The sequence below is a fragment of the Chlamydomonas reinhardtii genome, chromosome 13 (assembly GCF_000002595.2).
Source record: "Chlamydomonas reinhardtii strain CC-503 cw92 mt+ chromosome 13, whole genome shotgun sequence".
Taxonomy (NCBI): domain Eukaryota; kingdom Viridiplantae; phylum Chlorophyta; class Chlorophyceae; order Chlamydomonadales; family Chlamydomonadaceae; genus Chlamydomonas; species Chlamydomonas reinhardtii.
Window position 1 is genome coordinate 3373428 of NC_057016.1, and position 25842 is coordinate 3399269.

Consider the following 25842-nt stretch of genomic DNA (forward strand, 5'->3'; position numbering starts at 1 on the left):
GAGAATCTGTACTGCGTGGCGCTGGTGAATTCGCAATTTTCGCTTGTGCGTCAAAGACGTGACGCTTGCCTTGCCTACCCTACCTGGGCGCTCGACTCGCTCACCGACATTTCAGAGCCTTGAGCCCGAAGCCTACTGAAACAGCGCTGTCAGATATCCGTTCCAGGAACTCAACGGCAGGTTAGGAATTGAAGCGGCATGCCAAGGCCCAGGACCAGCGAGGCCTAGGCGATTGGGTGCCCGCCGCTCCTCGTCGCATTACCGCTGGATACATCAAGCAGATTAGCAGCCGCGGGCGACGCCGTGGGCCTAGCAAGCCGAACGCGGAAGGCCTTGCGTGTCGGTTGCAAAAGCTCACAAAATGCACAACAGGTAGGGGAACGTGTTCAAACTGTTTCGGAGCTCTTCATAGACCGTTGCCTCGTGGTAGCTCGCGAGGAAGGGCCGTTGGAGTACCGGCGTCGTTAATTCTGGGCCCGCGGGCTTTCTTGTGATGCGCAGGGCCGGTGTTCCGGCGGGCAGTCCATTTTCGCCTGGGACAACCTCCTCGCGAGGAGCTCGGCGACTGCGGACCGAGCCCCAAGCGGGGGTCGGGGTGTCGGCTGCCACTGCCGTGTCACCGCGTGCTGGCGTTCACGCGGCCGGCTACCCATCCACACCCGCACTGCATCACGCCTACAGCATGAGCTACCTAGATTCGCTCGCCACTCAATTGCTGATTAGCCACACAGCTCCAGGCGGGCATCACGGCCATGACGGCGCCCACACCCTCTCCACTCACGCGGCTGCTGGCTTCGAGCGAGGCTTCAGCAACGACCTGGAGTTGCTCGTCAGCTCCCTGGAGGAGGAAAACGAGAGCTTGCGCTGCGCGCTTGCGGCGGAGCGGCGAGCCAGGCTTCGGGCGGAGCATGTGGCGGCGGAGGCGCTTGCACGACTCACGGAGCTGAGCCAGTCGCAGCAGCAGCTGGTGCACCAGGCCTTGCAGCGCGAAGCCAGTCGCGCGCGAGTAGAGCGCTGGCTGCACGCCGCGTCCACGCACGTGCACTGCAATGCCGTCGCGGCCGGCGCCTCCCGGGCGGCGGCGGCGCCGACGGCGACGACCACCAGCACTGTGACGCCGGCGCCACAGTCGGCCGTGGCGGCGGCGGCGGGCGAGGCATCCAGCGCGAGTCCGTGCGCAGGCACGGCTTCAGGCATGGTTGCATGGCATAGGGGCGTGGAGTCAGCTGCGGCTGAGCGCAGCGTCAGCGGCAGTGCCGCGTGCGTGCGTACGCAGGACGGCGTGGTGGGCTGCTGGGGCGAACCCGCAGTGGCGGCGGTAGCCGCATCGGCGGCGTCGGCGCCCGCATCGCCCCTGCTGCAGCCGCGCCCTGAGGAGGGGGGCCCAGTGCCAGAGATGCCGCCGCTGCCGTGCCCAGTGTTTGAGGCGCTGATGCATGAGGTGGACGAGCTAGCACGCCGCCGCGGCGATAGCGACGCCGGTGGCCCAGCGGGGCCGCCGCGCGTGCACGGGCATGCGGTCGGGGCACCCCACCCGCACATGCAGGTCTTGCAGCCGCATGTGATTTACTCGCGTCTGGCTCATGCGGGGCCGTGCGGTGCGGCCTCTCGGTCCGAGGGGTGCGAGGAATACGGCCTGCAGAGCGCAGAGCAGCCGGCTGACGGCTGGGGCGCCTGCGCGGCGCCGCCCGGCAGCGGCGAGCGCCTCGCGGCAACGCAGGTGGGCCAGCCGGCGGCGGCGGCGGCTGCCGCGGCTGCAGCTGGAGCGAGAAGCGAGGCAGCCGGCAGCGCTGGCGCCGAGGACGGTGCACCTGTGCACCCAGCGGTGCAAGGCGTGCACGCGGTGTGCCATGTCTGGCGGCGCAATGAGAACGGGCTTGCGGCGCCAGCGGCCGTCGCCTCCGCTGCAGCCCTGGCGCCCTGCGTTGCAGATGCCTACGAGCCGTGTGCAGACCACCAGGCCGAGGCCGAAGCCGGGGCTAAGGGTCCCATCGGTGGCGGCGATTGCGGTGGCGGCGGCGGCGGCGGCGACGGCGACGGCGGCGGCTTTAACAGCGCACGTGCCATGCTGCAGCGCGCCTGCACACTGTCGGCGCTGCCTGTCGGGCAGCTCCACGCCTACGCCCACGCCCAGGGGGCGCCACCCGCTCTGGTGATGACTGCCACGCACAGCCAGAGCAGCCGGCAGCTGCACAACGCGGCGGCGGCCGCAGCGGCAGCGGCAGCGGACTGGCAGGGTTCGCCATCAGTGCGGGTGGCCACGCCGCCCGCTATGGTGCCGCGGCCTCGTATGATGACTATGGGCGGCGCGGAGGGCCCCTGGGCCACCGCTGTGCGCATGTCCAGCTTTGCGGGGCGTGCGGACGTCGAGGCCGGCGCTGGCGCTGGCGCTGGCGCTGGCTGCTATGCCGAAGGCAGCTTTGCCGGCGGCTTCGCTAGCGGCGGCGGCGCCAGCGGCAGCCCGCAAGCGTTTGCGTCGTCGGTGCCGCGCCAGTGCTCCACGCAACCGCTGCCAACGTCGTGGCAGCGCGAGCCGCGGCTGCGGCCGAGCGACAGCGGCGCGCTGGCAAACCGCGCATCCATGAGTAGTGCGCTGCACGCGGCCGCCTTTGGCAGCAGCCCACACACCCGCACGGCGTCGCAGAGCGGCGGCGTCAGCCCCGGCCATGCGAGTGGGGCCTTCTCGCGCCTGGTGCTGCAGAGCCAGCACCACCAGGCGAACGGCTGGGACAGCCGGCGAGGCAGCTTTGCGGGCGCTGCCAGCGGCCAAGGGCTGCTGGGTTGCTCAGGTGCCGGCGGCGTGGGCGTGGGCGACATCGGGATTGCGGGTCGAGGAGGTGAGGGCGCGGAGGCGGAAGCGGCGGTTGTTGGCGAAGGGGAGGGGCAGGTGGAGTGGAGCAGCATTCCGTTGCAGTAACGCTAAGTATTAAGTAATAACAGCGCAGCATGGAGCGTCCTCAAGGACTTGTTGGATGAATAAAGGGCATGGCACGGTTGGTTTAGGCCCACACGTGAATTGCTTCAGCCGCTATGCACCTTAGCGGGCCCACTTACATTATTTTACGGCAACCGTGCTGGCGTCGCATCCCGGTCGTGGCCGTGTTGCGAACCCCTGTGAAATACCGTATGCTGTGTTGTTTTTGTCAGTTGCCGGGCATAAGTGATCTTGGCTGATAAACATTCTTTGTACACGTATGTCACGGCTGGTAGTCGTAGCACCATACGTACTAGTAGTTGCCATGGCTCAGCGTGCCATCGTATTATCAGCACGGTTGAATAGATATGCAGGCTAGTGTGATGTCAATGGAGTTGTTGATGGCAACACTGACCGGCGTTGAGAGGCTCCATGCGTATGGTCTTGTACCACCCAAGCGACCATGAACTAAAGTAAATTGCCAGGCTGCAAGTGCGGAAGCAGGATTGGGGCACCCACGAGTGCACCAGGGTGAATGAATGACACGCACGTCGAGCCGCAATGCATTGGATGACCACTACAGTTAAGGCAGCAGTGTGGTATATGTTTTATAAGAATGGCGCGTGTGATTACAAAGCGGTGCGCACGATCTTTGCATGCCTTCCTGCCTCGTGCGGCACGTGAAATGGTGTAGTCAAGGACGCTTAGCTGTTGTGGTTTGATGCGATGATGGATGAGATTCCGTGTCCGCAGGTGCTCGAATGCGTCACAGCACGCGTCCACGCACGGACAGGGGTAGGTGATCCCTGAGGACGGCAGAACCCCGGGGGCCCAGTCCCAAACGATGCTGTGTGCGCATGGCTTCCTTAGAATGGCTGCAAAAAGGAGTGGCAAGTTTCGCTTGTTTGGCTGCATGCGTAGCAGTGCCTCAGTACCTGTCTGGCCGATCGAGGGTTCAGGCAGTCACAGTTGGTACAAGTCGCTGCTGGCGCCGTCATCAAAGTACGAAGGAATGGCGGCGATCGGCGTGGACAGGAGAGAGACACGTGTCCCCCAGGATAGAGAAATGTTAGCTAGTGTGAATGCAAATGCAAGAGGATGGCCACGGCATGGCCGTGTGTCGCCGTGTTAGCGTAGGTTAACGCAATACCGACTGGCAGGACGTGCGGCGCGTGGCGGGGTGAGCGGGGGTATTCAATGCCGGTCACTGAAACCGGGCAAGCCCCTGCAGGCCCATGTTGCTTGCTCAGACACCGTGCGGTTAGTTGCGGACTTTGGGTTCGGCCCATTCGACACACCCTCCAATGAACATTCAAAGGGTGTTGGATGCAGCACCGATGTAAGCTTAATACGCTGCCTTGCTACCGCATTGTCCGTCAAGGTGGGGTCCGATTAAGGTGGGGTTGTGACAGGCGAGCAGGGGCGGGCGGATCCGACGCCGAGGAAGAGGAGCGGCACGCTGCATGGACAAACTGAAATGTGCGTGCACGCCATGAACTTTGGTGTGTGCCCACGGAACCACCCTGACGTTTACATCCAGCGCCAGCTGTTCCTGCGCAAGACCCTGGTGTCTCCCCTTTGCCACTTGGCTCCGGAGCCATCAATTACACCAGACGGCATTGCTGTCAACAACCTGGCAGCGGCGGGCACGACCAGGGTGGTCAACCTGGAGTGCCCCCTACAGTCCAACGACTTCCTGGCGGCGTCAGGACAGCCTGTTAGGCGAGGACAGTGTTGGTTGGCTACCGGGGGCTGACTTTGGAATTGGCATCGGGCGTTTTAAGGCTTGGCAGTGTGCATTGTGCTGTGTGCTGCTTCCGCTGCGTGGGGAACATACCTGTACAGGTGTTTCTCCCTTCTACTCCCGCCCGTGTACTATACACAACAGTACCTGTTAACACCCCCCGTGCAATGTCACCTTCACACAAGGACGGACGGACACCCCATCCAATTTCTCATGTTCCTGCCTGAGCTCGGTGGGAACAACCTGACCTGACCCCGGACCCCACCTCCGCCCCGCCCCGCCCCACCGTGCCTCGCAGCCTCAACTGGCTAAGCCAGCTCCAGGCGTCTCCAACTTCTATGCTCGCTGGATTCCTCGACTTCGAATTGTTAGTCTTAAGCATCTTCAATAACAAGCCCTGACAACAGCGAAGGCGCTCCTGGCTCTACTCCCTTGGGCCAGCTGCCGGGCATGGCCGCACTCATCCGCCAGCATCTGCTCAACTCAACACCACTTCCTGGCCCCAGCCTCTCGCCTCGTGTGCAACGCCACCGGCGCCAGCGGTAGCGCCAGCGCCAGTGGAGGCGCCAGAGGAGGCGCCAGCGGAGGCGGCTGTGAACGGCGGCTGCGTGGCGACCCCTCGGACCCCATGCATGGGCGCAGCCGCGCCGCTCGACGCGGCAGGCACCCCATTGCGCGCTGCAGGCCTACAAGGCCGGCTGGGCAAAGCCGCTACTCGACCTGAACCCTGGCGTCATGCAGTTCAACGAGTTCAAGTTGCCGTCGATGCACACCGGCAACAACACATTTATTCGCATGTGCTGGATCAGGCCGGCGTCAGCGCCGCCAGCACCCTGCCATACGAGAGGGAGAGGGCCCTGCTCATCTCGTACGGTGTGGCGCAACCCGACGGCGACCACGACGCCGCCTTGCCCACAGCCTTGTCCGGTCGCGTGTGTGTGCACGAATACAGCCAGCTCCGCAGAACAGGCCGCTCCGCCGATCCTGCTGGCCGTGTTGGCTGCCGCGCAAACGCAGCAGCAGCAGCAGCCACAGCAGCAAGGACAGGATTTGGAGCAGGGACAGAATCCGGAGCCTGTGGCCTTTGTCTTGCCGGGCGCGTTTGGGGAGGCGGGCTTGCTGCACATCCGCATCACCGCCAAAAGCCCCACCGCCGCAACCGTGGCGCTCTGCCGGAGCACGCAGACCAAAGAGGCAGACGGCTCTTGCTATGACAGCTTCGATAATGACTGTTACGTTTGCCGTGCATAGCGCACTTGCCTCCTGCGTCTCCGCTACTGTTGTAGGCGCGCATGACCTTCGTGCCTGATGGTCTTCGCCCTAGAACCGCTGCTGACTTCCCAATCCCACCCCACCTCGCGGTCCTTTCTTTCACAGCGACGGCCTGGTGGATTTCGATGACCCGGGTTGCATGTGAAGCGGTGTATGGAGGGGAGAAAAGTCGGGTTTCGTGTCACGTCGCAGGGGAAGCATGTTGGTCATGCCCACCTCGAGTATATGGGACCCGAGGCATGCCTTTACCATATACGTGGAAAGGTGATGGTTTTGTCACGTTGCAAGGCATACACTGAACGCTTTGTGCATGGGAAGAGGTTTGGCGGAGGTTTGGGGTACAGATGCATGGAACGCATGACACTTGCCTGTGGATCCCGTGAGAATCAGGGGTGACACTTGTGGGCCCGTGTGAGTCTCCCTGAGGTGGAGGGTGGTACCTTCTTGTACTGTCGCATTCATGAACTCATAGATAAGTGACACTTGATTTGGAAACCGCGTTGATGCAAGAAGCAGGGGCACCCCTGGCAAGAGAAGCGTCTGGGAAATGGCAACACGGCCGGCGGGCGCACTCTGGGGGTTTCCTTGAAGCCCTCCGCACACATCCTCCAGGGGCTCGCCCCTGACCCATGGATTTCCCCCCTCTTTCTCGAGGATGTGCGCCAGGAGTTGCAGGGGTTCCCTCCTGGGGGGCCTTGGGAATGGGGCACTGCATGGGGCCGAGCGGGTTGTTGGACATGTTGGGACTCACTTCCGGGACCGACCATTACTTCTCTTACTGTAATAAACATCATGTCTTACCGTGACCGTGACCGTGATCGTGGCGACCGGGGCTATTCGGACCGGGACCGAGACCGGGGACGCGATGATAGACGCGGTGGCGACCGCGGAGGCGACCGCGGTGGTGGCGGTGGCGGTGACCGCGGAAGCCGGGCTGAGCGTGTTTCGCTTGTTGTGCGCAACCTTCCGCTGGACATTCGGATGGAGGTCAGTCCTGGCTGCCTGCAGGCTCCAGAGACGGCGCTATTGCTCAACCTGGTTGCGTTTCTCCGCTCCGCAGGACCTGCGTGCCAAGTTTGAGAAGTATGGCGAGCTCAAGGTGATTAAGCTGCATGCAAATTATACCCGGGCTGGGTTATGGCGCAAATCGGGCAAGCGCGCGCCCGAAATTCGCTGGCACTCGGCACAGCTCTCTGACCCGCCCGCATGCTATGCTTACAAAACACAGGACGTCTACATTCCGCGTGACTACTACACCCAGTAAGTCCGTGTCGGATGGACCTTGTTGCGCACGCAGGCATCGCAAACCCCCCCGGCACCAGCCCGCGGTTCGCGCGCATCCTTACAGCCCGGTTTAGCGGCCGCGACGCGTGTCTAGCATATGGGGTGCATCCGCCGTAGCTGCGTCGTTTGGGCTTCAAATGTTCCAGCTAGCCGTAGGGTTGTCCATACGACGGGCCTGCGTTGGAAGCAGCCGTCATATCCGACTGTCCCAGCAACCGTGGCGCGGGAGCTGTCCCTGTCATGTGACTGAAGCACGCGAACGCCGTGGAGCACGACATGAGATATCGGCGATGCCACCAATTAGCCCAGCCGTGAGCCCCAAGCAAGAGAGCCGAGTCTGAGCCTGCCCGAGCCTGGGGCACCCCAAGTGACGGCAGTCACGCCGAGCATGAGGCATTCCGAGAGGAGTACGGTACCAGTTAACAAGAGCGTGCGAGCATCAGGCGTGAGAGCCGCAGAGTCCGGGCTGAGGGGCACGAGGCCAAGCGCTCGAGGCCTCGCGATCAAGCACAAGCACATGTCCCCAAGCACGCGCGGTCCGAGCATGTGGCAAGCAAGCATCCTCCGAGCGCGAGACGTTGACTGGTCGGGCCGAGGCGCGGTGTCGCATGGACAAGCCCCCGAGTTTATTAACACGAGGGCCGAGAGCCGAGAAGTGATGTAGCTCTTCACTCACGGGTATGCCCGCCGGCGACCCCCGAACTAGGTGTTAGTGAGTTTGCATGTGTAAAGCTAGCGCGGTGCTGGTGTAAGAGATGTTCTGGCAGGGTGTGTAGCGAGCATGCGCCAGTATGTGTCACGGGGGCAAGCAGGGGCACGTGTGGCCTTGCTGCCTTCCCTGCTGGAGTGCGCGCTGTCGCACGAATTGGTGCGGCAGAGATGGAATCAAATGCTCGTTGAGAGCACTACACACCATGTGCATCGCTATAGGTGCGTGGAACGCTGCTAACGACTGCGTTTTGGCTCCCCACTGCCCTTGCATTCGTCGCAACCGCCAGGCGCCCTCGTGGATTCGGCTTCATTGAGTTCAAGGTGGGGCGGGCATTGACAGGCCGGCCACGAAAGGCAGCTGCGTGTGCATGTGCACCTTTCTGCTAGAGGATTTGTGGGATGATCACTGGACCCGATGGCAGGTCCATGCCGCTTTCCCTCGCCTGTTATCTTCATTCTGCATCCGTCAACAAGTTGCTATGCCATCACATAACTGTGCGAATGCCGACTCGCAGGAGACGCGCGACGCCGAGGACGCCATGTACAACCTGGACCGCTCCGTGGTGAACGGGCGCGAGATCTCGGTGAGGCCGGCACAGGGGCTTAAACGGGTTGGGCGGGCGTTTACTGGCACCACCCAGGGTGCAGACAGTCGAGCTGAGGGCACTTCATGGCAACGGGGAATCGGCGTCGGAGGTGTTCTGCTGGGCAAGACAGGCACGGCCATGGCGGTGTGCGGGTGTACCGCAAGGCTGGCATTGCCAGGGCCCATTCATAACCGGTCGCCTGGTGACATGCTTATGCCGCAGGTGACGTTCTCGCGTGAGGGCCGCAAAACCCCCCGCGACATGATGCGCATCGAGTCCAAGACCAAGGGCGGTGAGTTGCGGGGAGTGAGTGAGAGCGCTGTGGACCAGACAGGCAGACGGGGAACACGGTGCATTGACGTCAAATCTGGATTTAAGAATGCAGATTTATAGAATGTTAATGGCTCACACTCAGTGTGTTCAACACGACATGGAACGGTTTGTCTCGCAGACGAGCGCCGCGACGACCGCCGCCGGAGCCGCAGCCGCTCGCCGCGCCGCAGCAGCCGGCGCAGCAGCCGGTCACCTCGACGCAGCCGCTCCCGGTCCCCCCGCCGCAGCCGCAGCCCGCGCGCTGACCGCGGCCGCGACCGGAGCCCCCGCGACCGCAGCCCCCGTGACCGCAGCCCCCGCGATCGGAGTCCGCGCGACCGCAGCCCGCGGGAGCGGAGCCCGGTGCGTGTTGAGCGTGAGCGCAGCCCCGAGCGCGAGCGCAGCCCGGAGCGGGAGCGCGTCCGCGAGGACAGCCGCAGCCCGCCTCCCCGGGAGCGGAGCCCGCCGCCGCGTGACCGCAGCCCGCCCCCGCGGGAGCGGAGCCCGTCTCCTCGCAGGTGCGGCCCTTGGCGTGGGTTTAGCTGCTGCGCACTCCGTGGCCTGCTGGCGCATCAATGCGTCGCTTGCAGGGTGCTGGGTGGCGCCAATGGTTGCATGCACCCATGGCTTACCCCATGCTGTGCCCCATCTCTCACAGGGACTCGCCCCCGCGCGATGACTACGCTGGTGATGACTTCTGAGGAGCAGCGCGTGCTGGCAGCGCTGTTGAAACAGGGCTTGGCGGGGATCTGTGGGGTCGGAATGACCCACAATACAAACTTGTGTGTGTGCATGATTATTCTGCGCGCAAGGTACGGCGAAGCGCCTCACTGTCTTCGGGCGGCCTGACATTCGGATGCAATCGTCGTTCACATTTACAATACGGAATGCAGCCGTGAGGCTGCTGAATGGGCGCGCTGTAGGGTGGTGGCACAGGAGTTGACGGGCGCGATTGAGGTGGGCGTTGACGTGAAGGTCGGCCCACTGGATTGGGTGTTGACAGGCCATGACGTGATGAAGTGGCTGTCGGTGACTGCGCACAACAAAGCCTGCAAAGGGCATCCCGGTTACCAACACTCAATGCCGCTGGCACTATTCGTCCATGTACCGTGCGTTGGATAGGACATGGCTGGCGTCCGTGACCGGAAAGCTGCTTGCACTGGAGGCACTGCAGTGCTGCTGTCAAGTAGGTGACCCCCATGACTTGGGTGCTTCGGAGAAAGGCGAGCACTGACACGAGGCCTGGCGGCTGGCGCGCAGCGCGGCACGGTGTAATGACACGGATTTTGCAATGTGGTTGGCCTGCTTTGATGGGCCGTGCCTACCAGCAGCGCATCACACCACCAGACTGCACATGCCCCTGCCCCTGAAGTCCAACCCAGCGTGCCGACCCATTCCACAGCATTCAGCGCACTATGATTTATGACGAGTGGTGACCCACCTACCCTAGCTCAGACGTGTGTGTGCGCGTGTCCCCTCTCCGCGCTCCCGTGCCGCAGGGCTGCTGGTTTTAAGACGCCGCCTCCTGTCTTGCCACCGGGGAGCTCTTCGTGAGCCCGGGCCCCATCCAGCCACGTACCCAAGTACCCACCTACGTACCAGCCCCAGCGCTGCCAGCCTCTGCAGCCACCCAGCGTCCCATGCCAGCTGTCCCGTGCCTCTCCCCAGCTGTCCCGTGCCTCTCCCCAGCTGTCCCACCCCAGCAGTCCCACATCCGCTGTCCCCTCCCAGCTGTCCCTTCCAGTAGTCCCTTCCAGTTGTCCCTTCCAGCTGTCCCACACCAGCTGTCCCACCCCAGCTGTCCCACCCCTACGGGACTACGCTTTCCTGCCCCTTGCCATGTTCCATCACGAGCTCAGACACGCACGTCAGGCCCGCGCTTCCTCACACTCCGGTTGTGTTTGTCTCGCACTCGCATTCGATTCGCCCGCCACTCATCCGTACATTCGGGCTCCATTGTCTGCCTTGCCGCGCCCTGTTTTCGCCCCTGCTTGTCATACTGTCGCCCGGCCATTGCTTTGCTGCATACTGTTGCATTTTCTCTATGTTGCATTTGGTGCTCATCCGTGGACGCTGGTCATCTTCCTGCAGGTGCGGTGCGGCTCTGCATCGCGAGCGAGTGTGGCGTTGTGGTGTGTCTGTGTGGTGCTATCGCCTGGCCGGGCGCCCGGAGCGTGAGGAATGCGCATCAGCAAACTTCCAGCCAGCCAGCAACTTGTCGGTACAGTAACTCCGGCGTTCGACCAGCCATGCACTCCTGCTCTGCCGCTGCAAACTGTTTGCTGTCTGCTTGGGGTACGGGCGTCAGCTGCACCCTATGGGACCTCGCCAACCTGCCTGAACCCTGTCCCATCACACACGCACGTCAGGCCCTCCAGCTGAGCTGCGTGCTCCCACTCGGTACGTAAAACACCAGGTCAAATGGCGACGACTCCTGCCCAGCCACGCTCGGGCTCGGGCGCAAGCACTTTCCACACGGCCATTGCGCTCCTACGCCATACTTCATTGCTTGATTATTACGCCCCCGACAAGACTTCCCACCACACCTCCCTTGTACGCCACAGGTGATAGGTGATAGCGTTTACCAACACACTTGTGCGGCCGTTCTGTTAGCTTGGGGCATACCTACTGCGTCTGCATAATTGACACAGCGCTTGAGCCTTCAAAAAGGATCGATGCGTCAGGCACCGTCGCGCCTCACCGCTAAAAGCACGCCTGCGCGCCGCCTGGGCTGTGCCTCTGCTCCCGGCCGCCCACCCCTGCGGCCGCCCGTACGCATTCTCAAACCCCACGCCACCTTCCCCCGCAGGCCCGCTCAGATCTTCCCCGCCGCCTTATCACGCTCCTCCTGCCGCTGAATCTCCTGTAGTGTCATGGCAGGCGGAGTGCAAGTCAGAGTTTTGACGTGCCATGCCGCGGAGGACCGCAAATATCTATTATTCAGCCCCACGCGCCGTTGAGCATGGTCGCCTTCGTCACAAGAATCATACGAATTTAATGCTTGCAGACACACGGGCGACAGCAGAGTTAGTACACGCGGTGGTGATTGTGCGCGCTGTCGCACGCGTCGCAACTCCCCGCGCACCTCCTGAATCTGCTCATAAATGTTAGGGCGCCGCCAGATGACCCAGCTATAGGTAGCAACGGGAATGGAGCAGACCGCGAGGAACGTCGCCCAGCGAGGAAGCATTTTCTCCTCCTCTTGGTCCTTAAGCTGGTATAATATATGCTCCAAAACGGAAGAAGAAGTTGCCAAATAGCGAAAGTGAAGCGAGTTTGGGCTCGAGGGTTTGCGAGCTCAGCTTGTTTGCTGTGTCAATGAGGATTTCTTGGAAAGCTCTTTTTGTCGAGTGCAAAACACCAAGAGTACAAGCGTGTGCGACGGGCGTCAACTCCTGCCTAGGGATGCCCTCGGGTTTGCCGATGGCACGGTTAGTGGGGGGCACCAGCTCAAATCATGTTCGCTCGGCCACTCTGCTGCTAAACGCCATTGACGGCATGGTAACCCCCGGCTACCGTGCGCCAGCGGCCAGCCCCACCCTGTGCCTGCCCCATCACCACTGCCCCCGCCCAAAGCCCCTCTGCCAATCGGCCCCAAAGAAGCCCACTGTCTGTCATACTTCACTGGGCGGTGCCCTGATGTCTCAGCATGTGAAATGGTTCACACGGACGCGTCGCTGCGGGCATGTGCACTGCGCCACTGCGGCTGTGCGCCCACCCGCAAACGGCAACCCTCCGTGCCTGGCGTGACGCCATCCACTGTCCGGGCGTGTCAGTGCGCCGTGTGCACGGGACTGTCTGGTTGCTCAGTAGTAGGATTTGCCCACCAAGCCGCGAGACACTTCGGTGCACCAAGAGCATTTGAGTTGGTGAGACGGGCACCGGGCACAAAACGGTTACAAAGCGGGGCGTATGTGTGCGCCCACGCTGTGCGCCAGTCAGGAACTATTAGGAACTGCCTACTCTGGTGCCGCCTGCAAGCCCACTCCGCCTTCCGCTCTGGTCTACGTACGCATTAGTTCCGCAACACTCGTCAATAACGGGCGATTGGATGAAGCACGCAACGTGTCCATGTGTTTAACCCATGCACAAGATCTTACGAACACTAGTACATGCTATGCCGGTGATAGATGCCTCTGGCTCCATGTTCCAGGAGCAAAGGACCCGGACTGACACTGACACTGCCTGCTTGCGCCGACAAGGGTGTTCCCTCGCAAGGGAGAAGTCCGACAAGCACACAGCAGCCTCTGGTAACTCCACACAGCAACACGCAGTTTTGCAAGTCACATACCCAGACATACGTGCAGCATTGCCAGTCCACTACTTCTCTTGTCCGGTAAACCAGTAAGGTGCAGAACCACCAAATTCGAATTCCCCCACACACGAGCTTCTGATGCCATGCCTCAATGCCTCCGAATTCCTAGTACAAGCAAGAGCAGAGGGTGATCAGAAGCAAGTTCCGGTTGTGATGGCTGTACTCCCGGCCCACAAACACGCACGCCAACAACACAACCGGAGGTGAGGACGCGTTGCCGAGTATGTTGGCGCAGCCCTCTGATGCCGTGGGGCCGTGGGGCTGGCCAGACCGGCGAGGCTGTAGTGGAAAGCGATGGCCCTGCTGGCCACCTCCACTCGGCCCGGGCCAGAGCCTGTTTCCGCAGCGCCCTATCTACTGTCACGCCCTATCTACTGTCACGCCATGCTGTGTACACACCCACTCGTGTGTCATCATACATGCATGAGTCCATGATGCTATCATGCAGTGTGATGGATCAGGCCGCGGGGGCAGTATCAATACCTATCTTCTACAACGGTACACTGCGTGGCGCTGCTTCTTGAAACTCCGCACAGCACGTCTCGCTTGACCTTCATTCGCTTCTCGTGACATTATGACACCCGCAACATGACGACTCCCCTCCGCTGCATCCTGCGACACGGTATCGAACCTGTCTGCTGTTCCTGCTTTCTCCCCACTTGGGCACTAACGTACTCTACTGCTGGCCCTGCTGCTGGGCCTGCTGCTGCAGCTGCGAGGCGCGAGGCCGGGCCATGATATAGAGTTCTGGGGCGCCGGGGCTGGCCCGGACCTGCTTGATATCCAGGAATCCGTGGCGGCGGTAGAAGGCCGCCGACGCGGCGCCACTGGCCTCGAGGTAGACGGGCCTGATGAGGGCAGAAGGTGGCAGGTGGGTGCGGGGCGTGGCAGTAATGATGATGTACGCGTGCATTGATACGGTATCGTGTCATACGGTAATGGCGCGTGGGGGCCGCTGCCAGATGCATAATGCCCAGCTGGCCCTGCTGTTCCCAAGCCGAGCCTCCTTGATGGCAACTCACAGGTATTTTGCGTCTGCGTGCTGCAGCACCCGCCGCATCAGCTGTGAGCCCAGCCCGCGGCCCTGCTGCTCCGGGGCAGTGCCAAAGCACCAGATGTACAGGAAATCGCCGTGCTCCTGTGAGCGTGCGTGAGGGCAGGGGAGGCGGGGTTGTAAGGACGTGCGGATGAGAGGTGACAGAGTGCAGTCATGCGGTGCTGTAGTGACATAGCGTGTGAAGACCCTGGTACTGAAAATGATCTGGGGTGATGGCGCATGTCTAGGGCGCCCCAGTTTGCCTGGGATTTACGGTAGATCTCTTGGGCTGTTCCATTGCCGCCCTTGGCCGCTCCCGAAAAATTGGCCGCTCCCCCAAAACCTATACCACTACCGTACTCAATCGGCTCCGGATGTGCCCCCTCACCTTGTTGAAGTGCGCCTTAGGGGTGCTGAACTGGCTCATCAGGCTCATCAGCGCGCGCACCACGCCCCAGCCCGGGCAGGCCAGCAGCACACGCAGCAGCCCGGCGCGCAGCAGCTCCCAGTCGCTGGGGTAGGCGGCCGGGTACTCGCCTGCGTGCATGCGTGGGAGTGCGATGGGACAGTGTCAAGGCAGGTTGGTGAAGTCCCGAATTCCCAGACCCCAGAAGATGGCAAACAATTTGCAACGGCAGGGCAGGAGTGCGCGGCTGGTCGCCTGCGCGCATGCGTGGGAGGGAAGATGGGGATGCACGAGTGACGGCGCGCCAAGACACAGCATACATGGTGCACGGCGGCATGTGGCCTTCCACATGACTGCGGTACATGAATGACGAGCCGGGGTGATGAACACCCAGACGGCACCACCCGCCCAGCCCCTAACCACAACCTTAGTTGAGGCTTATCAGTTATCACGGTGCTTCACTCACTTGCGATGCACACCACGTCCGCGCTGTCGCTGTCGCCGCCGCTGCGGGGCGTCTCCAGCAGCCAGATGGTGGCGGGGTCGCGGGCACCGCGCATGCACATGGCTGCCACCTGCTCGAACAGCGCCCCCACGCGCTCCGGGCAGCGGCCCCCGGTGACGTAGGTCATGGTGGGGTCGGTCCGCATCGACTGGGTTGTGGGAAGGGAGATGGGGACACGGAAGGGGAGAAGAGAGAAAGGTTGCGACGTGTTGGTGGTTTACAGGACTGTGTGTGCGCGTGAAATGGAAGGATAGCTGGCACGCGCCTCCAACGCACAACCGGCTTGGGAGGGCTCACCCGGCCAAAGCACACCGACGCGCGCGTGATGGCTCCAGTGTCGGACTCCTTCAGCGTTCGGATGATGGATTGGGCGCCGTCTCGCACAGGCGCGTCTTGCATAGGCGCAGGCGCCCAGACCGAAGGAGCCATCGATGGCCCCGGCGATGCGTGAGCCATCTCCGCAGCGGCCTGCAGGACAGGCCACTTGGTCGCCACATCGCCACGCTGCTGAAACGAGCTGTGGGCGGGGACGGTGGCGGCGGTACGCATTGTGCTGTCGACAAGGTTTCGATGACCCGCGTTAACTGAGGGTGGGGAGGCCGCCTTGTGGTTTTGGAGCTGCAGAAACAAATTTTAAATGAAGCCGTACAAATTGAAGGAGTGGCATAATGATCCTCTAAACATGAAGCAGGGACCTTGGAGACGCCTTGACGCGGTACCCGCTGTTTCCGGGCCAACCTCCGCCCAAGTGACGCCATCGCGTGCAGCGAGTTGTTGGCCCTCGTCGTGAGCTGGTAATTATTGAGGATCTGATTCCATATGCATTGCAGGTTACAAGACTCAGGGTATCGGCGACCCCGAGTGAGCCATTTCAATGGACATTGTTTCGTGAATTACCGGGTTTCCCGCTGGACCCATCCACCTTCCCAAGGTGTCACTGTCCGGCACTCAGCAACAGTACAATGTGTGTTCATCATTTACACAGTGCGCCAGGGTCTGGCAAGCAAGACTCGTGCTCTGCAATGCCCAAACCCATGCCTTCAACCGCGGTCCGGCCCCCACATCCTCTCTCCGCACTCCCGCGCGACATTCCCAGCCTCCTTTCCATCGCCATTTGCAGCGTCACAGGCTGCATGTTCTTCCTGCACCGGGCCCATCCTGTCCGGCTGGCGCCATCGTGATATGCCTACACAAGGCGCCAGCTCAGTGCCCCGCGTGCCCGAAAAGGTTCGCGAACAGTTGCGCCGCGAAGGTCGGCGGCTCGAAGTCCACTGGTGCCATGAACGCAACCAGCTTCTCCTGAAGGCAGGAAACGCGGCGAGCGCGGCAAAGCAGAGCATGTTCAGCAAGTGAAGAAGAGGGGCCAGGGGCAAGGGTAGGATCCCAGCGTAAATGCAGAGGAGGTCACACTCTGGGAGGCCGCTCGAGCCGGCACACGTCATGCCGCGCCACATCTTGCTTAGACCGACCCAACTTTATTATCTTTTAAACGCACCTGCACATGGTATCGCAGCTTGCGTCCCTTGCTGGCTCTCCGGTCCACCAGCTTTCGCTTCTTTGCCGCCTTGGGTGCGCCGGCCGCCGCGCCTGCAGAAGCATGGATGTCACACGTTAGGCTGGCCGCAACTGCAGGGCGTTGGTGTCAATGTCATGCACACGCCTTGTTTTCCACTGTGCTGCCGCTGTAGGGCGGGCACTCACCAGGCCTTCTAGAACCGCTCCACCGCTTTGCCACGATTATCAACCACCAACCAACTCACCCTCCATTCCTTTGTCAAGGAACTCTTTCAGCAGCTGCTGATAGAACTCCGCGTCATCGTACGTCTCCCCGTCGCGCTCCTCCTCAAGCACATCGCGCGCCTCGCTCGCCGAAGCCCCGGCAGCGGCACCGCCGCGGCGGCTGCTGCCGTCCAGCGCCGCCGTCTCCGCCTCAACGTCCGCGGCGGCGTGAGGGTCAGCCGCCGTGGTGGCGGCCGCCGACTCGTGCGGCGGCTCGCAGAGCACGCGCGGGCAGGCGCTGAGCGTGAGGCGCGTGCGCTTGATGAACTTGGCTGCGGGCCGAAATGGGGACGAGGTTGAGATAAGAATGACGGCATGGGAGTTGATGGGTGCAACACAGCACACCCCGCACTCCTGTCTGGGCCTAGGCACCTGGTCACGCCACGCCTCAATCCGTACCGCTTCCCATTCCAACCGACAACCTCCCCCACCCTCCATACCGTACAACCGCGTCCCGCGCGCACCTGGGTCCCGCATCAGCGCCGCCACCTGGCTGCTGATGGACTGGTTGAGCGCACGCAGCCCGGCGTTGCGCATCGCGCCGCTGCCGCTGCTGAGCACCGTGCGGCGGTGCCAGCTGTCCAGTGCCGTGTCCCGGTAGGGCGTCAGCGCCTCGTGCTGACTGCTCAGCCGCAGCCACAACGACTCCAACGCCGCGCCGCCATCCTCCTCCTCCTCCTCCTCCTGCTCTTCGTCGTCGTCCTCATCCTCGTCGTCGGCATTCTGGTCGCGCTTGCGCTTGGCGTCCCGTTTGGAGGGCGCCGGCGGCGCGGCGGCTGCTGGCAGTTGGATGCCGGGTGTGCGGGCCATGAGCGTGTGCTGCAACTCCATCAGCTGGGTCAGGGTGGAGCGCGCGGCGCTGGCAAGGTCGGCGAAACTGCAGGCCAGGAGGAGCAAAGAGAGAGCCAAAGCCGATCAAAGGGAGAACAAGCGGGCATGGGCCAACGAGAATGGTTTGTTGTAAAGATTGGCTTGATGCATGTGAACAAGGGCACACAAGGGCACGCAAGGGCCATCGACCACCGCGGCACCACTCAACCGCAGGCCCGTGCTCTTGCGTGCGACAGGCGTGCTGACACGCAACGCGGACTCACCCCTCGCGGACCTCCGGCTGCGTGCCCACCAGCGCCGCGTGTGTGTCCGGGCGCGGCAGTCCGTTGCTGGCCTGCAGGCAGCGCTGCAGCAGGATGCGCTGCTCCAATGCCCGCTCGTACAGAGCCTGCGGTGCAGCAGAGGCGGGTAAAGGCACGACAAGTAGAGCAGCAAGTAGAGCAGCAAGGCGCAGCCTGGGAGTCAACAAGGGATCACTGACAAGTCGCCTTGACTCGGCACACAAGCCCTGGCGTTGCCATGCAGCGGTTCCAATCGGCACGTGCTGCCAACCCCAATCCAACCCACAACTCCAACCCTGAGCCAACCTCAGCCACAGTCACAGCCCCAAACCCGGCTCCCACCCAACCGCCTAGCACGCCAGCCCCCTCCCACACATCCGGTACCTCCACCCACCTGCTGGTTGCGCACAGCCAGCCCCTTGACCCGGTCCCGCTCGCCCTTCTGCCGCAGCGTCATCAGCTGAGCCTCGTCCTCCTCCTGCAGCGCCTCATACTCGGCCTCCAACGCGTCTAGGTCGTCATCGCCGCCAGCCGTGGCGCGCCGCCGCGTGGCAGCGCGCGCGGCCTTGGCCGCCGCTGCCACTGCCGCGGCTGCGCCGTCCCCGTCCTCATCCTCATCGCCGTCCTCTGTCCCTGTCCCCGTCCCTGCGGCGCCCTCGTCGTCCCCGCCGTCCTCATCATCGTCGCCCTCCTCCTCGTCCTCGTCTGCATCGCCTAGCCCGTCTTCAGAGCCGCTGGCTGCGTGGCCATTGGCCGCGCCCCGTCGCCCCTTTGTCGCTGCCGCTGCTTGCCCTGTCCCGCGCCCGCTGGGCCCCGCACGTGCTGCTGCTGAGCGCCTCCCGCCCTCGTCCTCATCCTCCTCATCCTCATCGCCATCCTCGTCGTCGCTGCCTCCCAGATCCAGATCCACGTCATCCTCATCTGGCGGAATCAGGCATGGGGGGGGGGAACGCTGGTCAGTAATGCGCATCAAAGCCTTGTGGCCACGAGTATGAAGATGCGCAACAGGAGAAGGCAAGGCCCGTGGCAGCCACGGCTTTGAAAGCGGCAGCTACAAAATCACTTGTGGACTTTGAGTTCGGTTGGAGATGACATGGTGGAGGTGTTGTGCTGTGAGCTGATATCCCCGGCTGGCGTGGTCAGGCGGCCCGCCAACCAAGCTTTGGGCGGGCCGTGTGCGACCAGCCGGGGGCTAGTCGTTGTGGGGCTGGAGCCATTTGATCTCTTGCCACATGTAGGCAGGAAATTGGTAATCCGCCCCGTTGGGTTGCACGCTGAGTGCCCAAGGTGCAAATGGAGTTGAACTGCCACAGAAAGAAGCTGTGCCAAGCGGTGTGGTCAAGCGGCCCGCCAATCAAGGGTGGGCGAGCCGTGTGCGACCGCCCGTTTTTATGTAGGGCTGGAGCCATTTGATCTCTTGCCACATGTAGGCAGGAAATTGGTAATCCGCCCTGTGTCCAGCTGCTCATGTTATGCGGTGCGCCAACAGGGGAGCCGGTCCACCGACGGCAGTTCGTCCCAGCGGACCCTCCATCTGCCGTGCCCCGCAACCCGCGTCGGGCCCTGCCCTTTCCAGCAATTTAGCTTCCCGGCTGTTGGCATATCTGTCACTCAGCCGCCAACTGATGCTACTGCTGCCCTCACCATCGTCCTCCTCGTCATCATCGTCCGCCTCCCCAAATACAGCAGCACGCGAGGATTTCCGGCCACGGTACGCTGCGTCCTCGAGGTCGATTTCCCCGCGCATTAGCATAGAATTCTCCGGAGCTCTCCTGCAGACGCGCCGCGCGCGTGTGGCAAAGGCTCAGCGGTGTCAGCAGCGCAGGGAAGGTGGTGCTGTGCTAAGGTGCAAACCCGGGGAGCGTGTCGGTTCTGGGACGTTTGCAAGGCAGTGACACAAGGATGCGCCTTGCACAGACTGCATGCCGCAGCCAATACGCGTAGCTCTAAAGCACATACGCAAACGAACGGGAACGCCGCCAAGCATGCGCGTTTCGCGCTGGCCGGCTCGCGATAATGGCTTTCCCGTCGGCAAGTGCACGGTGGACAGTTTTAATGGTTCATCCACCGCAATTGCCGGAACGCACCGCGTCGGCGCCCGCCGCGCCTCTTCATAATCGCCGTCGTCCGCGAGCTGAGCTCCATCGCCCATGTCAAGCGCATCGGGGTCATGTTCTGCATTTGATTAAAAGAACGCATTCGTAAGGACTTATGGAGGTGTGCCGAGCACTGTTGCTGCACTCACCCCGCGCAGGCGCCGGGCCCAGCAAGTCTGCTATCTCATCACGCAAGGATTTTCGTTTGCCTGACATCGTACTATTCGACTGTCCAAGAACTGTCCTGGGGCTGGTATAAACTGCAATTGGTGAATTGCCAGGTGTTGTTTCGTGCCGAAAACACAATTAAACAGACTTGTCGGGACCTGTGCTATAGCGTACGTTCACAGCGTGGGACTAGTTGATTCCGAGCCGGCACCATTCTCACGGCGGCGCCATCATGTGTTGGTGGCACGCCACGCTGATTTCACCGCTGGCGCGCGCACGCTGTGCCGACAGGTGCTACTTGCATTGCATATGAGGCCTTGAACACCTCTCAAATATTACAACGCGGCGGACGCCGTTGGCTTGCCTGCGTCCAGCAACGGCACAGCAGACCAGACGCGGACGCGGCACTGCTCAACGGCGCCCACAGCTTCTGTCCACCTCGACCGTTCCCGTTGCTTGAAGGCCTTTGCTCCGATCCATCGACTTGGTCACCTAGCTTGAGACCACTATCCACTCTGCCTCTTCGGCAAGCCTGGCCGCAATTCGAATAAGTTCCCACCCGCGGTGCTTCCACGATACACTCCTGCCACGATGACACCCGTAACACAAGACGGCACCGACGTGACGCTTCTTCTTGACTCGTCCCTGTCTCGTGTCTTTGTCTCTAGCTCTATCGCTACACCTACTTGCGCAATCTGCTTCGTGTCCCTGGCACAAGTAGCTGCGCGGGTGTCACGCGGGTCCGGACAACACACACTCACAGCGAAACGTCAACTCCACAGCGCCCGCTCCCACATGGCCCGCGCGGCGTCACATAACGTTTACCACCCGTCGACATACGGTACGTAGCATGGTCAAAACCTATATTCCACACGGTCAAAGCACACTTGACGGACGGGTAAAACTACCTAGTACATGGAGGTTGGTCAATGCAAATGGTGTGTCGGGTGCGACCACCTGTTCTCGGCATCCCACAGTCGCAAGGACGTACAGGAGCTTCACCTGGCAGCCTGTCACCTGGCAACTTGCAGCCGCTGTGTCTGCTGGCAGCGCCGACCAGCACTGGCCCGGCCTGTGCCTCTCAAGCCAGCTGGTGCCCGCAAGTGCCCTCCGCCGGCCTTGGCACCAGGCCTCCGCGTTATGGTCAGCAGGGACGATGAATAGGCCCGCAATGAGAGCATGCGCCAGCGGCTGCTCAGTCACACTACTCACATTCTGCAGCTTCCAGTCGCGCTCTCGCCGTTGCGAAGTGCTTCCGCTGCTAGCGCCCCGCCGCAGCAAGTTCAGTGAAACTCAACTCAATCGGCGGCCGCTGCTGCGTCTCCCGCACCGCCCCCGTCACTATTGCTGTCACCAACACTGACACTCCTGCTGTGTGTTCGGTCAATGTGCCCAATGTTGTGTTGTCATTTAGAAGTCATCATCGCTCCAGAGCGCGTCGCCGGCATCGTCCTCGTCCACATCCAGCTCCGCCAGGTTGACCTGCGGGGTTTGGTGATAAGAAATAAGCGCGCATACTCAGTCCCAAGCCCAGTGTGACGGTACTTTATACCTACTACGTGTACCTGGGCGGATAGTAAGTTTGCACGGCAGCCTTTAGACTTGGCTTTGCCACCACCCCCGCCTGCAGGCTGCCCATGCCCCTCTGTCCACAGCCCCGGACACACACACACACACACACACACACACACACACACACACACACACACACACAGCGCCCGCCACGACCTCCCACACCCGCTGACTCCCACGTGCCAACACACGCACCTGGTAGCGAAGGATGCCGCCGATGCCTCCGAACCCTCTGCAGAACTGGCTGCCCTCCTGCGACTTGTTGGTCACGAACTCTAGCGTGCAGCCGAACTTCTTGTAGTTGTTGGCCAGCCACTCCAGCAGCGGCATCTTGTCCTGCACCTCCAGGTCGCACCCCGCCTCCTTGTCCTTGAAGTGGGACAGGTCCTTGGCCTGTGCAGGGTCGATCGGCGCGGGAGGCCGTGGAGGTAAGAAAGGATGGTGATGGTTTTGGCTAGCAGGCTTACCGTATGCGCTGGCTTTGTACACGGGTTTTGCCAGAGCAAGCAATCCCTGTATGCTATGCTGCCCAAACCCCATACCAGCGCAGCCGCCCCCTCCTCCATCGCCCCCTCCCTCCTTGCACGCGGTCCACGCATCCCCGCCTCAATCTACCGCCCCCGCCACATCACCCCGCCGCTCCGCCCCAGCCCCCTTGCGCGCCCCGGGTCCTGCTCCTCCCCGCCGCTCCGCCTCGCCCTCTTTCGGCAACCGCCACTCCGCACCTGCTCGGCGTTGAGCAGCTTGACCTCCACCTTCTGCGTGGAGGGGTTCATCAGCTCGTAGCGGTCGCAGTCCAGGTTCTCCCACACGATCAGGATCTCCACCGCGCCCATCTCCAGGCACTGCATCGTGTCCTTGACCGAGAAGACAAACTTGCCTGCAGAGCGTGGTGACATACAGGGTAAGGCCCGGAAACACACATGACTTCCCAGCCGAGGGCTCAGATTCTGGAGCAGCTTGTCGGGGGCTTCTAGCGTGTACCCCAATTAAGGTATCCCCGGCCTGTGGCCGATGCGCTGTCCCAATTTTCTTGTACAGCGCAGCCCACTTGCTTGCGCGCCCCTAGGATCAAGAACCGCTAACCCACGCCAAACCCACTCACAGCCCACACGTACACGCGCATCACATTACTCACCGGAGTCCTGGCTGATCTCCTCGAAGAAGCGCCCGATCAGCCGCTTCTCCTGCACGAACTTGACGTTGGCCAGCATCTCGGCCGACAGCTCAATGGCCTGGTTGAAGCCGTTCTCACCGCCTGCGGGGGCACGTGGTGATGGTGGAATACGTGGGGGTCACTTCGCGGATCGTGTGCTGTACATGCATTACCCATGCATATGCAGCTGGGCTGTGCTTTGTGGGCGCGATCTAGGCGTGCGAGAGGTACAGGTGCAACATGAGGTGTAAAGAGGTGTCCAAAGTCATATCCCCAGCTGGCGTGGTCAGGCGGCCTGCCAACCATACTTTGGGCGGGCCGTGTGCGACCAGCCGGGGGCTAGTCGTTGTGGGGCTGGAGCCATTTGATCTCTTGCCACATGTAGGCAGGAAATTGGTAATCCGCCCCGTTGGGTTGCACGCTGAGTGCCCAAGGTGCAAATGGAGTTGAACTGCCACAGAAAGAAGCTGTGCCAAGCGGTGTGGTCAAGCGGCCCGCCAATCAAGGGTGGGCGAGCCGTGTGCGACCGCCCGTTCTTATGTAGGGCTGGAGCCATTTGATCTCTTGCCACATGTAGGCAGGAAATTGGTAATCCGCCCTGTGTACGCTGCTCATTCTACCTGTGCCTGCTGACCGCCCCACACTCCACACTTGACGTAATGTTTATCCGACTCAGTGATGGCACGAGGCATCTCCGGCGCGTGCTGTAATTCCCTGGATGAGTTTTCTGTCCCCCCTTGGATTTGCCGGTTTCACTACTTTCACCCCCACGGACAAGGAAATCATTACCTTTCCCTCCCTCCCTCCCTGACGCCCCCTCCCGCTGCCTCACCGTACGACACATCCACCACGCCCAGCACCACCGCCTGCAGGCGCGGGTCGAAGATGTCGGACTGGGACAGCTCCGTCTTGAAGTCGGCGCTACCCGCCAGCACCAGGCCCGACACGTTCGGCCGGTCGTTGGTGATGAAGAACTGCACCGCCATCTCAGCCACCTGCGGAGGTACGATAATGGTGGTGACGGTGGGGTTTGGGCTTAATCCTTGCATCAGTGCCAGATGTTGAGGATGGTATGGTGGTGGCTGGCGATGGCGGGGCGTCGGTACATGAACACCGTGCCGTTTTTGCTGTTGTGCAGGCTGACAACGACTGGCACCCGGTGTCCGCGCAGGTAGCATTCCTTCCACCACCCTTCAATCGCCCCTTGCAGGCTGCGTCGCGCGCCCGCCGGCGGCACACCCCGCCCCACTCTCCACCAGCCCAAGCATCGGCCCTCCCGGAACTGGAAGCCGCATGCTCCACCACACGGCACAACCACAACCACAACCCATGCCACGTCGCGATGCCCCACTCCACGGCCTCGAGGCCCCGCGCGCACCTTGCGCACGTAGTTGTGGCGCTTCTCCACACGCAGACGCGCGAAACGTAGCGCCGACTGGCCACCACGGCCGTGCTTCTTGGGCAGGTCCACCGTGAACTTGTGCAGCACCTCGCGCGTGTTGCCGCACAGCGTGCCGAACAGGCTGCCGTTACCGTCCATGATGATGAAGCCGTACCTGTTGTTGTGTTGAGTGTTTCGGTGGCGAGCAGCCGTCCGGTTTGGGTGATTAGGGGTTGCGGTGCGTGTCAGAGCCAGATATGCCTTCAGCTACGCGGTGGCCCGGGCGGGTACGGTGTGCCCTCGGCGGGGTGGGGTCGGCGGAGGCTGGGAGGCTGGTGTGAAGCAGCTTGCGTGCTGGGGGCGTACATTGGGCAGCTTCCGGCAGTCGCAGCGCCAGGCCCGCGCAGCAGGGGCCCGCTGGTCCGGCGTCTAGACCGTCTTTCCCTCTCCAAAACCCCCTCCCGCACCCTGAGAGCTCGGGAGGTTCTCCCCTACCCCGCCTCTCCGCCCCGCTGCTGTTGTGGCTGAGCTGCTGCACCGCCCCTGGGCCCCGGTCGCCTGCAGACGCACTTGTTGTCAGACTCCAGCAGCTCGTTCAGGGCCTCCGTGTGGAACTTGTTGTCGCACAGGTACAGCGACGTGTTGATGGGCTTGAAGGGCTCAAAGTCAATGTTCACCTTCTTCTCCTTGCCGTCATCGGTCATAATGGTGCCCGTGTAGACGACCAGGCCGTTCGGGGGCACCTGCGCAGTGACGATGCCCGCCAACGAACCGGCGTTAATTCCTCCCAATTGCGCTCCCCGCGCATTGTAACTGATGTACAACATCCCTCCCTACGGACCTTGTTGTATAGCTTCAGGCGCTGCTGGGCCGATGTGATGGCGCTCAGCACTGAAAGGCGGTTCACACGCGACTTGATGTTGGAAGCCGTGCCATACTCATCACCAAGCATCTTCTGGACACGAGCGACCTGCAGGGCACCGAGGAGACTTGAGTCACACGGTCCCTGCGGAACAGGGCCCTCTGCCGCCGGGGTGATCGACTTACCTGGTCCTTGGGGGGCATGATCAGGCTGATCATGCTGGTGCCGTTGCCACGAGCAGCCTCCAGAGCCTTGATGAGCTGCGGCCACAAAGCCACCAGCGGCGCGTAAGACTGAGTCCCAAACAAAATGCGCGCGTCGGCGCGCCGGCGTCCACGCTCACCCGCTTAATCTTCCACATCTCAATGTTCTTGTCGGTCTCAGATTGGTCCGCCATTTTTGCTGGGCTGCCGGCTTACGCCCTGCCTATAAACGGGGTCGGCCCTTGAAAGACTGAAGGAGCCCCCTAGCGGGGCAAGAAATGGCTTAACAAACGATGGGGAAGCAAACGCTCAGTGTAGAGGTGTCAATGAGTAAAGTAAAGGGGTGTGCAGGCAGCAAGCAGCAAGAAACAGCTGCCGATGGCGATGCACACCAGCCTGTATGGTCGGCTTGAGGCCTGGCCCTAGC

The 25842-nt window shown here is 62.1% G+C and overlaps 6 protein-coding genes across 6 annotated transcripts; 2 read left to right on the forward strand and 4 right to left on the reverse strand.

The window, feature by feature from the left end:
* The first annotated feature begins 23 nt into the window (after positions 1–23).
* CHLRE_13g586850v5 (uncharacterized protein) lies at positions 24–4269 on the forward strand. Its single transcript, XM_043069681.1, has 2 exons — positions 24–372; positions 502–4269. Exons 1-2 carry the CDS (start codon positions 362–364, stop codon positions 2915–2917), a joined length of 2427 nt encoding a protein of 808 aa, XP_042917656.1. The 5' UTR covers positions 24–361; the 3' UTR covers positions 2918–4269.
* A 163-nt stretch (positions 4270–4432) lies between these two features.
* On the reverse strand, positions 4433–5423 carry CHLRE_13g586883v5 (uncharacterized protein). Its single transcript, XM_043069682.1, has one exon. The coding sequence runs from the start codon at positions 5328–5330 to the stop codon at positions 5142–5144; it is 189 nt and encodes a 62-aa protein (XP_042917657.1). The 5' UTR covers positions 5331–5423; the 3' UTR covers positions 4433–5141.
* Positions 5424–6693: 1270 nt separating this feature from the next.
* Positions 6694–10111, forward strand: CHLRE_13g586916v5 (uncharacterized protein). Its single transcript, XM_043069683.1, has 8 exons — positions 6694–6917; positions 6991–7029; positions 7159–7190; positions 8213–8246; positions 8441–8509; positions 8735–8804; positions 8964–9342; positions 9483–10111. The coding sequence occupies exons 1-8, from the start codon at positions 6723–6725 to the stop codon at positions 9523–9525; spliced, it is 861 nt and encodes a 286-aa protein (XP_042917658.1). The 5' UTR covers positions 6694–6722; the 3' UTR covers positions 9526–10111.
* A 2597-nt stretch (positions 10112–12708) lies between these two features.
* Positions 12709–15723, reverse strand: CHLRE_13g586950v5 (uncharacterized protein). The gene is made up of 5 exons (XM_001693816.2): positions 15384–15723; positions 15048–15234; positions 14564–14712; positions 14162–14277; positions 12709–13987 (listed from the first exon to the last, which is right to left on the reverse strand). Exons 1-5 carry the CDS (start codon positions 15633–15635, stop codon positions 13816–13818), a joined length of 876 nt encoding a protein of 291 aa, XP_001693868.2. The 5' UTR covers positions 15636–15723; the 3' UTR covers positions 12709–13815.
* A 182-nt stretch (positions 15724–15905) lies between these two features.
* CHLRE_13g587000v5 (uncharacterized protein) lies at positions 15906–20383 on the reverse strand. Its single transcript, XM_043069684.1, has 9 exons — positions 20223–20383; positions 20065–20152; positions 19622–19749; positions 18372–18898; positions 17960–18084; positions 17330–17742; positions 16847–17137; positions 16582–16673; positions 15906–16385 (listed from the first exon to the last, which is right to left on the reverse strand). The coding sequence occupies exons 1-9, from the start codon at positions 20287–20289 to the stop codon at positions 16290–16292; spliced, it is 1827 nt and encodes a 608-aa protein (XP_042917659.1). The 5' UTR covers positions 20290–20383; the 3' UTR covers positions 15906–16289.
* A 181-nt stretch (positions 20384–20564) lies between these two features.
* On the reverse strand, positions 20565–25743 carry CHLRE_13g587050v5 (uncharacterized protein). Its single transcript, XM_001693818.2, has 10 exons — positions 25556–25743; positions 25398–25472; positions 25192–25320; positions 24921–25093; positions 24348–24525; positions 23802–23964; positions 22952–23071; positions 22539–22693; positions 22009–22206; positions 20565–21723 (listed from the first exon to the last, which is right to left on the reverse strand). The coding sequence occupies exons 1-10, from the start codon at positions 25607–25609 to the stop codon at positions 21652–21654; spliced, it is 1317 nt and encodes a 438-aa protein (XP_001693870.1). The 5' UTR covers positions 25610–25743; the 3' UTR covers positions 20565–21651.
* Between the last annotated feature and the right edge of the window lie 99 nt (positions 25744–25842).

Bases quoted from the DNA above. Each gene is read 5' to 3' on its own strand.
- CHLRE_13g586883v5 (XM_043069682.1), bottom strand. From the start codon at position 5,330: ATGGGGTGCCTGCCGCGTCGAGCGGCGCGGCTGCGCCCATGCATGGGG.
- CHLRE_13g586916v5 (XM_043069683.1), top strand. From the start codon at position 6,723: ATGTCTTACCGTGACCGTGACCGTGATCGTGGCGACCGGGGCTATTCG. The intron at 6,918-6,990 runs GTCAGTCCTGGC...TCCGCTCCGCAG, and splicing joins CGCTGGACATTCGGATGGAG to GACCTGCGTGCCAAGTTTGA. The intron at 7,191-8,212 runs GTAAGTCCGTGT...CGCAACCGCCAG, and splicing joins CCGCGTGACTACTACACCCA to GCGCCCTCGTGGATTCGGCT.
- CHLRE_13g586950v5 (XM_001693816.2), bottom strand. From the start codon at position 15,635: ATGCGTACCGCCGCCACCGTCCCCGCCCACAGCTCGTTTCAGCAGCGT. The intron at 15,235-15,383 runs GTGAGCCCTCCC...CCCACAACCCAG, and splicing joins CGTCGGTGTGCTTTGGCCGG to TCGATGCGGACCGACCCCAC. The intron at 14,713-15,047 runs GTGAGTGAAGCA...GCATGCACGCAG, and splicing joins GGACGTGGTGTGCATCGCAA to GCGAGTACCCGGCCGCCTAC.
- CHLRE_13g587000v5 (XM_043069684.1), bottom strand. From the start codon at position 20,289: ATGTCAGGCAAACGAAAATCCTTGCGTGATGAGATAGCAGACTTGCTG. The intron at 17,743-17,959 runs GTGAGTCCGCGT...CCTGGCCTGCAG, and splicing joins CAGCCGGAGGTCCGCGAGGG to TTTCGCCGACCTTGCCAGCG. The intron at 17,138-17,329 runs GTGCGCGCGGGA...TTCGGCCCGCAG, and splicing joins GGCGCTGATGCGGGACCCAG to CCAAGTTCATCAAGCGCACG.
- CHLRE_13g587050v5 (XM_001693818.2), bottom strand. From the start codon at position 25,609: ATGGCGGACCAATCTGAGACCGACAAGAACATTGAGATGTGGAAGATT. The intron at 23,965-24,347 runs GTGCGCGCGGGG...GTACCTCCGCAG, and splicing joins GCCACAACTACGTGCGCAAG to GTGGCTGAGATGGCGGTGCA. The intron at 21,724-22,008 runs GTGCGTGTGTTG...CAAACCCCGCAG, and splicing joins GCGGCATCCTTCGCTACCAG to GTCAACCTGGCGGAGCTGGA.